Raw genomic sequence first — 18,575 nt, 5'->3', positions numbered from 1 at the left:
GGCAAGCAAACACCATTCTCAACCCCACTACTTCAAGCCTGGGGAGTATGGAGTATGGATGGTTGCTAAGCAACGGCCTGCAACATTAACTTCTGCCCTCGATAGCACCTGTATGCTCTTATACTTCTAGATTTTACTAATTAGGTTTTTCTTCTGTTTAAAGGTGGCGTAAAGGAATAAATCGCACTCCCTTCATACGCCACGGTTTCATCTACTGCCCAAGACATGCCATGATGAAATGTGCACCCCACAGCACTTTTTCCAGTTTCTTTGCTCAGGCTCATCCCTACACAGCACTGGGACTTCTATGGTCACCCTGCCTGACCACAGCTCCTCTCATTGCATTGGAGACTGATTCCTAAAGTCCACTAAAAAAAAACTTTCAGTGAGAGAAACAAATGACTATACTCAAAGCAGAAGTCCACTAGGTTCTTAAAATGGGTTGTTGGGTGGCGCAGTGGGTTTGGGATTGGAAAGGAAGGGGTTGGGGTTGTGAAGATAAAAAGAGCCTGCTGGATGAGGCCACTGGCCCACCTAGTCCAGCACCCTGTTCTCTCAGTGTCCAACCAGATGCTTGTGGGAAACTTGCAAGCAAGATTCGAGGACAAGAGGACTCTCTCATCCTGTAATTTCCAGAAACTGGTGTTCAGAAGCATTACTGTCTCCATAGTCCTCTCCTCTGTGAATTTGTCTAATCCTCTTTCAAAGCCAATTCAACTGGTAACCATCACTGCCTCCTGTGGGAGTGCGTTCCATAGTTTAACTAAGTGCAGCTACATCACTGAAGCATCATTGCACCTGTAAGAACAGCCCCGCATGCACATCAGAGCCTGGCCATGCTTGTTAAAACCTAACTTACACACAGAATGGAATGGGTTTGGTGCTAAATAACTTACCCAGGAAAGTGTTTGAAATATATTCAGACACTTGGTTCCCCGATCGGCTCATTTCCGAAAGGTGTGTCAGTTCTCGGTTCAACATTCTCTTGAACTATTGGTAATTAGAAGAAAAGAAAACCCAAACCATCAGGTTTTTTGAGCGATACGTGCACAGTAAATAAAATGGGACATTATTAACTAACCTAAAGATGACATCATTCAGCAATGCCTTTATCGATAAACTATAAACATATAAGAAATATTTTTAGACGACATGGTGCGATTTAAGGTTATGGTGCTGTCAGTTTTTTAAAATATCATTTTATAAAGGCAGATACATTTTACCTAATTCTGGAAAACTATGTCGATTTTAGAGCAGTTTTTGGTCTCACAAGTTATAAACCTGTTCTAAATCTTGATCACGAGCGATTTAGCAATTTCCCACATACAACACAAAAGCAGCATCAATTTATAATTTTTTTTTGCCAGGGGAAAAATGAAATGTTAATATGGCATTTGGCTGGATTATCAAGTTGCATACAACTTAAATATACTTTGTGTAAATGATCATAAAATGATGCTCCTATTTTTCATGACATTCTGTTTGTATGGCAATATTACACGTTACTGTACAAGTATCTAACATGTTTAAGGCTATATAGCAATAAATATGAACCTGATATATACTTTACATATAAATAACACAACTGGACATTATTATTTGCTTTTCTTTATTTTAAACCCACCTTGATATAACCCCAAGATACAGATAACAAATAGTTTGCCTCAGGCATTTTTGGAAGACTTTGCACGCCAAAAGTGAGAAATCTCTTATGAAGAATTTGCAGATCAGAGGGAGGAACTCCTCAGGAAGAAGGATTTCCCGGTCAGTGAGATTAATATGGGTAAAACTCAACAATTCCTGTAATAATGGCTACTTGCTACTCCAAGACAACACCAAGGTTTGTATTCCAGGTTTGCAGAAAAGAATGTATTGTTGGAGGCTTTGTCGGCAAAAGACACACACAAAAATGATGTAAAAGGGCTGCGTAGAGGAGTGAGAGCTAATCCAGCTGTTTCCAGCAAGCTGCCTTAAAGCACTTATGAATTATGAATAGTCCTGGTTCCTTAGTTGTCTGAAGGGGGGTTTCCAAATTAGTGTTCCTTTGCTGAACTGAGCGAAAAAGAACTGACGGCTGCTTTTGTAGGCATTGCTGGATTTAGCTATACAGCCATCTTTTCAAAAGAAAGATTAAAATGGAGGAAGCCCCGTGCATATCTAAACAAGGCAAAATAAGGTGAGCAGCTCCCCTCCTCCTCTTCTTCCTCCTCCTCCAGATCACTGCATTGCCATTAGGGAAAATCCCCTTTCACTCACAGAGATTTTTAAACACAGCTTTAGGACACTGATTTAAAATTATAATTGTTTTCTCCCTACCCATTCCAATATGATTTTGTATTTCTTTACATATACAGAGAAGATACATATGCTCACATCTGGCTAAGAAGTATTTTAATGTTTCAGTGCAAAGAAAACCAGACGGCTTTCACTTCTGAAATTCTTAGCAAACATAGAAAGCGATGTTATATCTGCAGAGCAAAATGTAAGGTGATTTCCATAGCCTGTTCCCTAAAAGAAGTTATTCAGAAGCCCAATGTGATGCAGGATGCTGCATGTTTTCATTTAGAACCACGGCGTGCAAACGCTGCCTCTTCTTATGTCAGTATATGAATCCACACTAAAAGCACTCAGTAAAGTGAAATAAATCAGACTGAATGATTGTTGTCATTTCAAGCACATTTGCACCGCTTTTGTCTCTTCCCCCGACCACTTTAGGAGTCAGGGATATTCTAAAAATAAAGGTGAGCTTCACATTATTTCTGTTTTTAATTAGCAGCCAGCGTAGGTTTATAATGTAAAGCTGCTTTCTTCCCCACCCCCACCCCACATATCTCATTCCCTTCTTCAAGAGTTCATATACAGCTGGTCAAAAGAATACCACGGTACTATGGCAACAGCACCACATGACAGCCACCCTCCTTTACAGACAGGCTTCCCTTCAGATTACTGTCATGCAGCCCTAATGGCCTGCTACAGGAATTCCAAGAGTGCTTTAAGCAAATTGGAAGCTAATTCCTGAGATCTAAAGTGTGTGTGTGTGTGTGTGTGTTTGTGTGTAAAGCAAGTCTAGTAATATAGAATCTCCGTCTCTTTGGACAAAAGAAATCCTGCTATTTATTGGTTCAAACCTAAGCTACAAAAGCTTCGACCAGAAAAATATTTTTATCTACTTCTTAAAAGCTGTTAAGCATTTTTGGTACCAGAATCATGACGTCATGATCTATATCATGATAGAATACATATGAACTATAAAGAATAGTCTGTTATATGGAAGTTGCATTAGAAGTATTATTCTTTCTTCAGTCACAAAGTGATTTATTCAATACGACCTTTAGCAACAGAAAACAGTAACATTTGTTTCTTTTAAAGGTAAAGGGACCCCTGACCATTAGGTCCAGTTGTGGCCGACTCTGGGGTTGCGGCGCTCATCTCGCTTTATTGGCCGAGGGAGCCGGCGTACAGCTTCCGGGTCATGTGGCCAGCATGACTAAGCCGCTTCTGGCGAACCACAGCAGCGCATGGAAACGCCGTTTACCTTCCCGCAGGGGCGGTACCTATTTATCTACTTGCACTTTGACGTGCTTTTTAACTGCTAGGTTGGCACTGCTCCATAAATTCACATAAATACTTCTTTAAACTGGTTTTTAAGTGTAGCCACAGATGAGCCCCTGTTCCCACAATCAGTGCTGCTTCTCACTTCAAGCTCCCCCCCCTTTATTTATTCCCATGTTAGTGGAGTTAATGCGTAAGAGAGGTTGAGTGATTATATAGTAACAGTGGGTGCTTCCAGATGGTTGCAGTTTTGTGGGTGGCATTCAATGGCACACTGGCAAATTCAGATTGCAAAATTAAAGTGGGTTTTGAGCCCTTGCACAATAAACCGCTCCCCACACCTCCACCATAAAGTGCTCTGATTGATGCAATGTCGTATAACTTCCCTGCAAACAAATCAGGATGAAGGCCTGGAAGCAACCAATACATATTTTGCAACTGTGGGGCAGAGCTAGGTCTATTCCTTTTCCTTGCTTATTTTAACTCCTTGTGGAAAGGCAAGAGATTTACGATCTCATTCTCTCTACAGCCATATCTTGGATCATGAACGCCCTGAAACTTGAATGTTGTGGTTCCCGAATGCCGCAAATCTGCAAGTGATTGTTCCAGTTTGTGAACGTTCTTTTGGAACCCAAACGTCCGATGGGGCTCCAATTGGCTGCAGGAGCTTTTTGCAGCCAATCAGAAGCTGCGATTTGGTTTTCAAATGTTTTGGAAGTCAAACAAACGGACTTCCAGAATAGATTCCTTTCAACTTCCAAGGTATGAATGTACTGGCAAATTGCAGCGTAGCTTAGCAATAAGTGCCATATTACAGTTTCAGAATTAAGAGACCCACTTGGTTCCAAGTTGACTGTTCTATTGATATTCCATTCAATTTCCCGCATCTCTTATGGCTTGGAATAAGCGATATCCTTTTGAAATAGGAGGTTTTGGCAATCCAAACATTTTAATAGCTTCTCCCCATGCTGATCCTAGGGTCAACCTTTTATCCTAATAATGGCTTGGAAAGGAGCTCATTGGGTAGAGAAACATATTATTTACTCTCCTTTCAGGCAATAGATCATGTTTTTTTTTTTAATCAAATGCTTAAAATAGTATACAGGTGTGATTAGCTATTGTTTAGATAAATTGCTTGTTTGGTCTTTACCACATATGAAGAACCAGCCTGCCCAGAAATGTAAATAATTTCATAGAACTCCTTGTTTGCTTGCAACAAGGTAAGCTAAGTGTTGGAATTCAAGCTACATAAACGTGCTGTTAAGAAGTAGAGACGTCTGCTAACTCTACTCCGCAGGGCTAAAAAAGTTTGACCTGAAGAGGTTCCATTGGAATTGACTGACCAATCACCACCGCTAAACAGAAGTTGCACGGGATTTTCTCCATCCTAACAGGTAGAAACAAGATTGGTTTCCAATAAACCATTTATGAACCTTATTCTTATCTGCCCAAACCCTGAGGGCCACCTTAGACTGGTAGATGAGACATCCCACATGTCAATCATTTGACATCATTGTGGGCTTGCTAACTGCTTCACGCACCACTTCCCAAAATGCTTTACACAGCCAGCTGGTTGTTAGGTGCTTGGGAACTGCAGCACAAGGGGCTTTGTCAGCCCTATGGCTGATGCTTTGGAAGTGCTAAGCACAGGGCTCGAAAAAAACATTGTGCAGTGCTTCCCAAATGCCTGAGAGCCAGCTGGCTTTGGGGCATTTTGGAAGCACTGCACAATGTCCTTTCTTCTCAGCCCTGTTTTCAGTGCTTCCCAAGCATTGGGACAGCAAAGTGGATTTCTGCAAGGATCAGCTATGCTATCGGCTTCCTCATGGGAAATCAGTTGCACAGCTGGTCCTACAGGTTTGAACTCACCACACACCAGCTGATCGATAAACCATAACTATAACAGAATTCCCCCATTCCTCCACACACCAGAATACTCCATGATGTTCACAGATCTGAAGTGATTGCTGTGAAAATGAAATAGCTCCAAGTTGTGATGGAAAGCACTAAGGGATTCGTTCAGAAGCCATGAATAATTTTGACCCCAGAACAAAATAGCCAAGACTGAAAACTAGCAGCAGCAGCAGAACAACATCTGTTAGACACTTACTCTTCAGTCCTCTATGTGACTGCTTAGTTCATTTTCCCAAGTGGGCTATATACGCAGAAACAGGAAAACTGAACAGGTTGTGTAACCAGTTCAATGGCAACACGAACCTTGCTAACAGCAGCCTATGTTGTGTCTTTTAGATTGCAGGAAGAGCACACAGCCAATACTACCTATACATGCTTTGTCCAAGTAAAAAAACAAATCTGAGAATCGGCCGTCAAAGAATGTTCAGAGCTTTTAGCTACTCTGGCTTTTTACTACTCCTACAGTACTCAGCTGCCCTCACTTTCTACAGTTTGGGAAATATGTGATTGAATACTTTGGATTTTGGAGCCAAAATCTGAAATGCTAGAAGAGAAAACACACAATCCTGGTGTTTATGTACAAATAACAAAGAGTTATAAAACTCTGAAATTAAATATAAGCTACAACGTATCTGAACCGTTTCCTTTACAGACTGTGAAAAGAAGTCTTTTAAATTGCCTGCCAGCATTGTGTGCTTCCAAGTGGGTGCTCTGGGAGAAGCGTCACATGGACAGAGGCAGCTTCTGGTGTGCGTCACTCTCCGACCGGCTCATGATGGGTTTGCTCAGGAATATGTCATAAGATATGGGCAAGAGAAGGTGTGAATGATGCTCCCCGTGAAGGTCAGGAATCTCAGCCACGTAGGCGCAGGGGAATGACTTTCAAGCTCATGAATCTCATTTAGGACTCAGATCAATGGACTGGTGCGCCAACAACTTAGTCAAAAGCGAAAGAACGTCAGGCTTTCAATTAAGGAAGATTTTATTCTGAGAACCAAATCAATATAATCTAAGACATTTAATTTTATACTGAACACAAAGGTATGGCTCTGCAATATTAATAAAGGAGTTTGGATAGGAAGTGGTTTTCTTAAATTTGCTTACAGTTGAGGAAATAATATATATAATCTGACCAGCAGTCTACAGGGGAGAATTGCCTTTGTGCTGACATTTGATGAGCCCAGCCATCTATAAATTAAATAGGGCCTATATGAGAGCAGGCTGAAGACTGCATGGGTCTAAGAAAGAGTTCCTCTCATACTCATTGTCCAAACTTCCTTTGCTCACAATACACTTCCTTTCAGATGGATGTGTACAATTAACAGTGAAATCCTTTGCATGTCTATTCAAAGGTAAGCTCTGTTAGGTTCAATGGGAGGTAAGTGTGTGTTCATATAACATGACAAGAACCATCATCATGAACATGACAAGAACATAGCCCAGCATTCTGTTTTCAGGGTTTATGCTCACTTAACTTTCCTCTGCTTTCTTCAGGCATGACCTGCGATTTAAAGTTCAATTGGAGCAAACATTCCTTTGCAGCAAACCCAAATTGACGTCTGCTCTGATTTAGCTTTAAAGAGCGGGTTTTTGCTCTTTAAAGCTCAGGGGGACAAAAAAAAAAAAACCCTCACCAACAACTGCTCAGACATGGAACATTAAAGCACAGACCTCTGCCTGGGAAGAGTGAGGCAAAAGGTAAGTGTGGAAAAGCCCTCAGAATGACCAACCAAATGCCTATAGAAAGCCCACAAGCCTAAATGGCAATCTGAAGAAGCACCAGTTTAATTGGATGCTACTGGAAGTTAGGCATGCCCAAATCTAATTTGGATCAATTGAGCAAGAGCTGAATTCAGAACAGGGGTCCATTGATGTCAGTTGCATTCAGATATGCTGCTTAACTTTCTCTTGGTTTTTGCCATGCCCAAATGTTGTGCCACTCAGTGGAATTTCCGTGATAAAGGCGGGGAGGAACGTACAGGGCATTGATAAGTTATGACTCTGCTTAACAAAATGTAATCCAGTGACATTTTGAAGCAACTGGTATATAGATAAATTGCTTGCTTGGTCATCAACTTCAGATGGAGTTTTATTCACACTGAGTATGCACCATACAAACAAGCCTTTATAACATTTATATGGAGCACTGACTGATGTCAGATGCCGCATAGAAACACAATTGTGCCTGCAGGGTAAGCAAATACTGATTTCCCCGAATAAATCCATGAATACTAGTGTAGCCCTCTGTAAATATTTTTTTTTTTTTTAAATCTAAATTACTAAAAGTGACATGTAAAATAACTATTGTATATAAACAAGAGAAAATTATAACTATTTTAGGTTAGGTAAGTTGAATGAATGCTGCAGTTTGTATATTTCAGTGAGCTTTCACAACTTAATTTGCATTCATAATTTTTCCCCCGCATGTAGAGTGAGATTAAATTGTATTATTTTAATTAAGACAGTGAAATAAAGATACTGCGTACACATAATCAGTTACAAGATCACACTTTGTGAACATCTGAATAGATGATTAAGCTTAAAACCCATTCTATCATTATCTTTTAACAATGGTCAATGCAAATGTAAAGCTGTGAAAAATAGATCCCAATTGTGAAGTTTTCCTGTTATGCATGTTTTCAGGCTACTGTAAAAACAATTATGAGCTAATTAACTGTGCCAGACATTGAGTCATTCTTCAGTTAATAGGTTTGCCTATTGTAAGAATTGCTAAGTATGATGGTGTCCCTGCTTTTCTTGTTGTTTTTAAAAACACTGCACTTACAATTCTTTAAAAGGCTTTGGGAAGTACTACTTCAGATTTGCATTAATGTTGATGTTTTACGTTTACAGTAATAAATTAGTCATCTCCCTCTCTTTACTCAAAAGACAGATGGCAATTTGACCAGTGAGCCAACTATATCCACTGACTATCCCTTGAAAGACTGAGGTCCAGCTCCGAGGGCCTTCCTGCGAAAAGTGAAGCTGCAGGGAACCAGGCAGAGGGCCTTCTTGGTGGTGGCACCTGCCCTGTGGAATGCCCTCCCACCAGATGTCAAGGAAATAAACAACTATCTGACTTTTAGAAGAGATCTGAAGTTAACCCTGTTTAGGGAAGTTTTTAATGTTTGATGTTCTGTTGTGCTTTTAATTCTGTTGGAAGCCACCCAGAGTGGCTGGGGGAACCCAGCTAGATGGGCGGGGCATAAATAAATAAATAAATAAATAAATATTATTAATGATCCTGGGTAAATTTGTTTATCAATGTCTGTCACATCAACTGCATGAACTTACTATTAGAACTGACAAAGTTCTTGCTACTGAGCTCACATCCCACATAATTAACCTCAGCAACTAGTTCTTGGTCTATTTAATATAGAGTATAATCCACCTGTCTCAAGGCAGTAGATGGACTTGATGATTTTCCCTCATGCTTTCTAGTCCTGTAATTTTCTAAAATAAGTGCCAGTGCCAAGAATGAGGACTTTCAGTATGCTGGACACATGGAATGATGGAATGTTCGGTCAATTTCATGATAAATTACAACCTTTTTTACTTTTCTTCATACTTCTTTCCATGGGAAAGCATGGAAGGGCTTGAATGGGAAAGAACTGCATAAGATTTTTAGATTAATTCAAGTTGTAAGGTATTCAGACGAAATCAGTCTTGCTTTTAAAAAAACAAATCTGGTGCAGAAGTTCCACGTGAGGAAGAAACACAATCAATGATAACATGGGAGAAGTTAAAACAAAATAAAAAAATTCCTTCCAGTAGCACCTTAAAGACCAACTAAGTTAGTTCTTGGTATGAACTTTCGTGTGCATGCACACGAAAGCTCATACCAAGAACTAACTTAGTTGGTCTTTAAGGTGCTACTGGAAGGAATTTTTTTATTTTGTTTTGACTATGGCAGACCAACACGGCTACCTATCTGTAAATGGGAGAAGTTGGCATTGTCTGGTGCCATGTTTGGGGAAAGAGACTCTTGCTAATCCCACTAAATTCTTTATTTGGCACCATGCTCAAACTCAAACAAAGGATGTGAGTTGTATTCAGTTCCAAACAGGATATCAACATCAATTTAGAAAAGGTGAGAGGATACATGTCTGCACATCACAGAGAGATTTAGTTTTGAATCTTGGCTGAAGAACAAAAATATAAAAAATAAATAAATGTACATTTCCCTCATGATCAATTTTCATTTGTCTCACAGCGGTGTTACATTTTCTTTTTTTAAAAAAGGGTGGGGGACAAAGAGGAAGGACAGTCCAAAATAAACACATTAACTCCTCTCCATCTTTTCTTATACAAATTTTGGTCTCAAATCAATTGCTTATTGAGCCAGTTTTGCAAGATCATTTGCAAGATCATTGGCATTCCTGAGACAATGTTATGGCACATTAAAATCCTTTATTAATTGTTGATTTCAATTAATCAATGTCACCCAGTGTTAAGGATATGAAATGGAACTGCTCAGTTTCCAAATTTGCAAGGGAAAATAGCCAAAACTCTGTTCCTCAGTGCTAGCTAAGCTCAAAAAACCAGCTAGCACGCCATAGGCTGCATCTGTATTCTGTTAAGGCAACCATCATCTCCCTAAATCAGAGTTGGGTATTCTGCAAACTCTCAAGTTCTAGGTAGGATATTAAAGGTAAATAAACCCCAGTGAGTTCTCGAAGTTTGCCCACGAGAGCTAATGGTCATGGCTAATTTCTGTTTATTAATTCCAATGTGTCTACGCTGAGTAGGGCTAGTTTTGGACACAAAGCTTATTATGTCCTATTATTTATATTTATTTATTTTACATAAGTTTTTAAATTATTTAGTCTATTTTAGCGCTATACAAATGTTTAGCAATGCCAACAGCAACTCCCTAATTTGGCAGTGCATCCTAAATAGGCCCAAAAAACTAATATTTGCACAACTCACCCCTTGCTATAGAAAATAATCTGTTTGCTTTCCTCTGTGCTAGAAGAACCTGACTGAAAACAAAGTTAGCCAATCCAGTTATTATCCGGTGGAATGTTCCTCAGTACCTCCATAAACTCTCACAAAGAGTTTAGTAATAATAACTTAAGCTACTAGAGAAAGAATTAGCTATTTAACGCTTATAGTCACTAAATTGCTCCAGAGTATGTGAGATTTATTATAAGGTTATGATTCATTTAAGAAATCTATTGATAATAATGGAGCACCTCTAATGACTGATTAGATTAAACATTATTTCCTGTAGCAACTTTCCTCATTTGCTTAGGCAAGGACAAATAGCTGTAGCCTATCAGAAGAAAGGAATGCCAAACCAAAGGTCATAAATCTAGGCAAAATTCCCTGATTTACAGCTATTAAACTCCACTTTAAAAAAGCAAAGGGAATGAAAGGAGTAGGTTTTATAGCTGACTGCCCAACAGCTAATCTAGACAGTCTTTGGGAGGCTTATGGCTATTTTGCAATGTATATTAAACAAAGGAAGTTACAGTAAACTGAAAAGCAGGAACAGTTTGACACACCTTTAGGGAACCATCACGTACCAAGTGAGCAAAATCTAGAGCTTGCAAACTTATAATAAGACACCCCCTTCTTTCCCAATATGGACATTGTGCAATGAGGCACATAGACAGCTGGAAGGCAGCCAGCAGTTACCTCCAGAGTTTACATTAGTGTCCTCATGTTTAGTTTATTTAGCCTCCTAAAACTGAGGCGTGACCCTGCGTGTCTTATGTGACTGAAACCCCTTTTGAAATAGTGCAGTGAATGTTTTGTTTACACCAATAGATTTTCATTTACAGATAACAGACAATAGTCTAGTATGTAAATTGCTAACAAAAGACAGAATAGAGCCATAATGGAACATTTCAGCAAGCGCCTACGTGATGTAGGGACACATACCCCTTGGGGTCCATTTAGGTAATTCTGAAAGATCATATCCTGGTGTGCTTTGTGAAGGTCATGGCTCGCTTCAGTCAAGTCACATGCCCATAAATAAAGGCAATGAAGTCATAAGGTGGGGCTGGGGGGCTGGAGACCCAAGTCCTGTTAGGAAAGGTTGAAGGAGTTGGGTATGTTTAGCCTTGAAAAGCTACTGTTAGGAGTAACATGGTTACCATCTCTAACCATTTGAAAGAGTGTCACATAGATGACTCTCGTCTCTGCTGTTCCAGAAGTTAGAACCTGAACCAGTGGGTTCAAATTACAAGCATGGGGATTTCTGTCAAAAATTAGGAGTAGCTTCTTGATGGTATGAGCTGTTTAGATAATCATGGATCAGGGAACAGCATTTTAGAGGCAAGGTGCCCAAAGATGCGTATTTTGGGGTGCCTGTAAGATCACGAACTTGGGGGGGAAAAGCTTTTTCAGGGTGAGATCTTGACCTGAAATCACAAGAGAGCAAGGCACCCATAATGACCACCATGTTCTCAAAGGGGGGGGGGGATGTCCCAGTTTTTCTGGGGAAGCTGACAAGTTTGACAGTGGTTTTAGAAGGGAGCCGACTCTCCTTCATTAAAAGTTCTTTTTCCGGTGATAGCTATGGCTTCCTATCAGGGATGGTTCCTGTATCAGAAGGGGTTTGGATTAGATCAGGTCTGCCATGGGGAACCTTTTGCAGTCCAAGGGCTACAAACCCTCTAGGCAACCTCCACAGATGGTGGAGGAACAAAAATATATATATTTTTTTACTTTTGTACAGAAGAGTCGTTTCTGCACTCACTCATACAGACACCTCCGTTCTCCATCCGGAGAAGCAAGAGGCGCTATCATAATTGAAGGACACATTCCAACGACACAAAAGCACTCAGGTTGCAAAGCAGAACCAGTGAGAGGTGTGGTCTGGGGTGAGTTCTGGGAGCCAGATAGAGAGGCCTGAAGGGCCACATCTAGACCCCAGGCTGGAGGTCCCCACTCCTGATTTATACTGTTACTGAACACTGGAAAACCCAAGATCTACCCACACTGGAAGAGTGGCAGATGCAGCTGATAGACTATATGGAACTAGCCGAGATGACTGGCAGAATCCGAGACCTGGGAGAAGAGAAGGTTGAAGAAGACTGGAAGAAATTTAAGACTTATTTAAAAAAGTATTGTAATTTGGTTGAATGTTAAGAAGGATGCTAGATCATAAATAATTGACCACCACTAAATTAGATGGAATTAGGACGATAAGTAGATCGAGGAAAATATAAATCATTTGGAGAACGATTAGATTATGTTTAAAAGAATGGGACCTAAGAATTTAAATAAGATGATAATTTGCTGGTTAAAACTTAAGACGATGTAAGTGGGAGCGGGAGATGTGAGGGAGTCCAAAGAGGTTTTGAAAATATGTTATGATATATGCTATATTGTTGATTATTTTTGCATTTGTATTTAAAAAATCTTAATAAACATTTATAAAAAAATATATATATACTGTTACTGAAGTACCTTTAAACATTATGATTCTATAAATGTAGAAAGAAGACATGCATGTTCTCCAGGCCTATGAGCAAAACATGATATACAAAATTATCATCTAGGTAAAGGCTAAATTTCTTCAACAAGCTATGCAAATTGGCTATAAGCATGCCCAGGATACCTGAAGACCTGACTGAGTGCAGTATTTATGATTTTTTAAATATACTGTGCAACTTATTTCTATATCAGCTTTATACAGGCCATGGAAAAACACAAAGTGATGTCTGTTCTAATAACGAAAAGCAGGTTGAGTGTATTGGGCAGGTCATTATTTGGTTCCTCCTTTTAGTAGGCAATGTTTTAGGTTCCATCCAGAAGCGTTCAGGTCTCAAATTATTATTCTTATTTGTCAGAAGCACTAGTTTTACACACTGGGTGACTTTAGTTAAAACGATAAAGTACCCTTGTATACCTGCAATATATGTCATGCTACCTTATGAGATTTCTAAAAACCACCACTTCCATATATGCTCCACCTAATAATAATCAGCCACTAAGATTTTTGTGTGGAAAGGATTCTAAAATGCAAATAAGTAATGCCAATAAAAATAGGATTGGAAACTTCATCAAAACAAAGAGTTGCACAAGAAACACATCATGAACCAGGAGCCAGCAGCAGCAGGAAGTATCCTAATTTGTATTTTATAGCTGAATGGGATTAACACAACATTTGTGTATCATTTTAATGAAATGGGAACATGCCCAGCCACAGTGAATGCTTTGCTACTTTTTGCTGTTTGCTCCTCCAGGGACCGTCTGAACTGTTTTCTACGCTTCTTCATCTGAATGTCAGAGCTACATGCTGTTGAACGCCAGAGATTAAGTTCCTCATATTCCTGAGTAATGTAATTATTCATTTCAGCGACATTTGCGTCTTCTTTTTTACTACAAGTATTTTACAAACAGGATACATTCATCCAAGGTTCTTTTTCCCATCACCAAAATGATCAAGAAACGTATTTTGGTAACATTTTTGAATAAGTGCACTACACTAGAAACCAGTCACCCCCCTCTTTGTCTACTGTTTTTGCAACGCTGTACTTCAAAACTACGTCTGTCAGGAAGGAGACAGGAAATTCGAGTCACACTTACAACAGCTGTGCCATGCCCACTATCATTCTCAAATGACGTAGTTTGGCTTCAGTGGCAGAGGGCCAGGAACTTAGCAATAGCAGAGGTCAGGAAGATAGGTCACTGTTTATACAGCTCTTGCACTTGGGATCATGCTGGGTCTATATGCTTTCTTCCTTTCTCTACTGTTGCTCTTTCCGTTATTCTTTACTAAGGGGGAGGTAGAAGCATCCTGTTTTCAAAGCATCAGACTGTTTTGCTACTGCCATATCTCTGCGCAGACGACGGAAGAGAGGCAGATCATTCTGATACTTCACGGATGTGGAAAACTTGACAATTAATTAATGAATTGACATATTTTAAGAGGCTTCTTAAGAGCTTTTGAAAAGCTGCAATCACACTGTAGTTCCAGTTGCACAACACATGTCCAATATCCAAATCCTTAAAAAGCACATAAGGATACATTTACGTGAAATAGTAAGAATCGTAGAGTTGGAAGGGACCCGAGAATCATCTAGTCCAACCCCCTGCAATGCAGAAATATGCAGCTGTCCCATATGGGGATCGAACCTGCAACCTTGGCGTTATCAACACCATGCTCTAACCTATTTTACACAATCTAGTAAAAAAACTGCAAATTAAAGATGAGAGGAGCGTTGGGAGTCCTTTGCCGGAAACCTTATTCTATCTTTATTGCCTCCTATTTAATTGCCACGTAGCCCTTTTTTTGTGTAAAATGTCCATATCTCATTATTGCTCACAAGAGGGTTGTGAAGTTGGTTATTAATCCCTAATTTAAATACAAATTAGGGCAACCCAGTCAGCTGGGCAGGGTACAAATAAATTATTATTATTATTAAGCAGCAAAGTGCATGATGGTGACCTGAGCAAGGTTAAGTAGGTAGTTTGTGGCTGGGTCTATGAAGGCTGGATATTAAAAGGAGGGTTTTGTTAAATAAAATGAAAACTGATACCTTTGCAGAAGGAAACAGAATAAGATATTGGGCCCCATAGCTTGCTTATCATAAAACGCCACGTACAGTGGTACCTCGGGTTAAGAACTTAATTCGTTCTGGAGGTCCGTTCTTAACCTGAAACTGTTTTTAACCTGAGGTACCACTTTAGCTAATTGGGCCTTCCCCCTCCGCCGCGTGATTTTTGTTCTCATCCTGAAGCAAAGCTCTTAACCCAAAGTACTATTTCTGGGTTAGCGGATTCCGTAACCTGAAGCGTCTGTAACATGAAGCATATGTAACCCAAGGTACCACTGTACCACTGTTAATAAGTGCACCTGGAGAAAGTTATATATGCTGATTCTGGAATCATGTATGCTGTAGCTCAACTGACTGCATTAACAGTGCAAAAGACTGTTCTGTTGAACAGTGCCTGGGATCACAGCAGATAAGGTGCTCATGGCCTCAGGGAAGTAGGTGTGCCTTTGTTTAATCCATCAATATTCAGGCTAGTAGCCAATGAAAGAGCGACTCTGGTGTAAATACAGTCCGAGCGACAGGTTTTAACTACATACTGTAAAAGGATAAGGTGTTAGAGATATACAGTGGTACCTCGGGTTACATACGCTTCAGGTTACATATGCTTTAGGTTACAGACTCCGCTAACCCAGAAATATTACCTCAGGTTAAGAACTTTGCTTCAGGATGAGAACAGAAATTGTGCTCCAGCTGCGCGGCAGCAGGAGGAGGCCCCATTAACTAAAGTGGTGCTTCAGGTTAAGAACAGTTTCAGGTTAAGAACGGACCTCTGGAACGAATTAAGTACTTAACCTGAGGTACCACTGTATTCGGGAAATTTTACAATTAGTTACTAAATTAAACCCATACAATCAGCATGGCTTTCCAAGTGGTTTGGTTGAAGGCATACATACGACACACAAGCATATCAGCCAACCTTCTACAACACATTTTTACCCCTTTTTAGAAATGTGCCTCCGAACATAGCAGCACTTTATATGACTTGTCATTACACATGCAACTACTAATATACAAAACCAGAACACCTTTCTTTTACAATGTACAATGCGGTAACTGAAATCAAAGCAATACACACTATATTTACTGCATGGCAACTGCGAAGATAACTGTACTGTAATTATCAGCACCACAGACAATTTACTAAAAACAATTATTTCCAAAGTTATTGATTGTCCCAATTATAATCCCATCAGGATTTCAAGTTCCATTCCTACAAACACTCCTTTAACTTGATATCACTGCCTAATTGTTGCTATTCCTATGTATCTAAGGGATAATTAATACAAAATCAGGAATTGTTCCGAGTATGTAATATATACAATAATCCACCCCACTCCCCCGATTTACAGATCACCTAGGTACCCATTTAACAAAATCAAAGAGCAAAACTTGATTTCTGGATACGACTGTGTTCTGCGTGAGAGCTTGCAAAGTTTGACACCACACATGTGTACTGCTCCACCTCCATAGTGTAATGATAGGAACTACCAATATTTAACAGCTTTAATAAGAAGCAGAGGTGGTGTGTAAGAGTTCACCCATTTTCTTTAACTTTGTTTTGGTAAAATCAGTAGCAGTTCTGACTGCAGATACAGCTGTATATGTGGGGGGAAAAGTTTAAATCCCTGTGCAACTAAATCCCATTTTTCAAAACCATTTTGGGGGGAAATAAATATTTTCCTCTTACCTTATTCGATGCCATTTCGCTAACAGATCGGTAGGTCTGAATGGTTTCAAGTTGGTCTAAACACCAGTCCAATTCCTCCAAAGTTTCCATTGCTAATTTTTGATAAGATTCCTCTGCAAATAAACACACAGGCATGTAGTTAGGCTTGAGTGATTGCAGGCTTTCCATGGTGGAATCGCTGACACGGCTCGGACCGACGCTGCTGTAGGTGCTGCTGCTGCTGTGCTCTTTCATCATGAGTTCTGCGAGCTCCTGTTCCACTCTCCAGCAGAACAAATCAATGCACGTCTCGCCTTGGAGTGGCTGTTGTGGTTTCATGGGCTTTCTTCTCTTTTCTTTTTGTTCTTGCTGGCTTTGAAGAAGCAATGTCAGTACTACATCAACAAACTTCCTCTCGTAGGGGATGTAAGGGGAGGGACCTCTGACAGGCTCATCTGCATTGTACATTATGCACTCACAGAACAGATGAGGAAAAGCAAGTTCTTCGTAAGCAAAGGGGTTTTTTCCGTCTCCTCTCAAGCATTAATCATGCGTTGAGGTTTTTTATAAGACTGTTAAAGTGTCACCGAGTGAGATTAGGCAATCAATCTGCATCTCTCAGTTTTCCCTTTAAAAAACTAACTTCAGATAAAAAACAAATGAGCAGGAAAAATAACTGGAAGTAAACTCCCTGAACTTCTGCAGCTGTGATAATCCTCTCCGCAGAAAGATCGTTTGCATTAAAAGAGGAGGGATTTTTCTTGTTGTTAAATCCGTATCTATTCAATTAGGTGTTCAATGAAATGTCTCTTAACAGGAAACCACAGAAATACTGGATTTTTATTTAAACTGGCAAAATGGAAATCCTGCTTCTTTTAACCAACTTTAAACTCCCCTTTAGTTCATGCCAAAGTCACAAGGAAATTCTGAACTGGATTTCCAGAGGGATTTAAAATTTGACTGTAGTAAGGTAAAGGTAAAGGTAAAGGACCCCTGACAGTTAAATCCAGTCGCAAACGACTCTCACTTTGCTGGCTGAGGGAGCCAATGTTTGTCCGCAGACAGTTTTTCCAGGTCATGTGGCCAGCAAGACTAAGCCGCTTCTGGCGAAACCAGAGCAGCGCACGGAAACGCTGTTTACCTTCCCGCCGGAGCGATACCTATTTATCTACTTGCACTTGACGTGCTTTTGAACTGCTAGGTTGGCAGGAGCAGGGATTGAGCAACGGGAGCTCACCCCGTCACGGGGAATCAAACTGCCGACCTTCTGATCGGCATTCCTAGGCTCTGTGGTTTACACCATAGCACTACCCGTGTCCCCCTTTGACTGCAGTACACTACCATTATTTCCCTGCCTTTGCACATTTGATCTGGGGAACAAGCATTTATTTAAAATCTTTTCTAAAGCTGCAGCCTTAAATGGACTTATGAGGCTAAATTTGTCCTGTTGAACTTACTAAGATTCACTTCTGAGTAAACAAATAAAGGATTCTGATGAAGGGACCCACAAAGAATCACAGGCAGGTGTGGCCCAGGGAGGGCATGGATCTCCTCTCCCTTTCACAAAATAATAAAACAAACAAACTTAAGGAAAAAAATAGTTTCCTTATAAGAGGTTGGGGCTGCAGTGACCTGCCATCTTAATTTACCAAGAAACACCAATACAAGCACATTAGTAAATGCAAGTTTATGTAAATTTGAACACAGGCTTGTGACCTTTAAGTACTTAGTAACTGTCTGGACTACAGGTAGCAAGCACCTCAGATTTGGTCGTAAAAATTACTTCTAAAAACCCATGATAGTCGTTGACTCAAAAGTTATGCACCAGCATAAACCTGTTTGCTGGTGCAAAGATTGTGGGAGCTCAAATTACCGTATTTTTTGCTCTATAAGACTCACTTTTTTCCTCCTAAAAAGTAAGGGGAAATGTG

At 40.0% G+C, this 18,575-nt stretch overlaps 1 protein-coding gene and 1 long non-coding RNA gene across 7 annotated transcripts in view; one reads left to right on the top strand and one right to left on the bottom strand.

Moving 5' to 3' along the window:
* Nucleotides 1-18,575, bottom strand: part of PDE4B (phosphodiesterase 4B) — a 246,582-nt gene that overhangs the window by 12,042 nt on the left and 215,965 nt on the right. For 5 of the 6 annotated variants that reach the window (XM_079982021.1, XM_079982022.1, XM_079982025.1 and 2 more), the window contains 2 exons: nt 16,666-16,778; nt 897-990 (listed from right to left, as the gene is read on the bottom strand). In XM_079982021.1, coding sequence (XP_079838147.1) covers nt 897-990; nt 16,666-16,778 — 207 coding nt within the window. Of the gene's footprint in view, nt 1-896; nt 991-1,624; nt 2,121-16,665; nt 16,779-18,575 lie in introns of those variants that run through there. The other variant, XM_079982026.1, reaches the window with a different exon arrangement.
* LOC307219115 lies at nt 4,737-8,429 on the top strand. The gene is made up of 3 exons (XR_013840302.1): nt 4,737-6,818; nt 6,961-7,164; nt 8,356-8,429. It is a non-coding gene; the product is annotated as an uncharacterized lncRNA (long non-coding RNA).

The sequence above is a fragment of the Podarcis cretensis genome, assembly GCF_951804945.1.
Source record: "Podarcis cretensis genome assembly, chromosome: 6".
In the NCBI taxonomy this organism is placed as follows: Eukaryota; Metazoa; Chordata; class Lepidosauria; order Squamata; family Lacertidae; genus Podarcis; species Podarcis cretensis.
The sequence above is the reverse complement of the archived record's forward strand: the minus strand, read 5'-3'. Positions and strand labels throughout refer to the sequence as shown.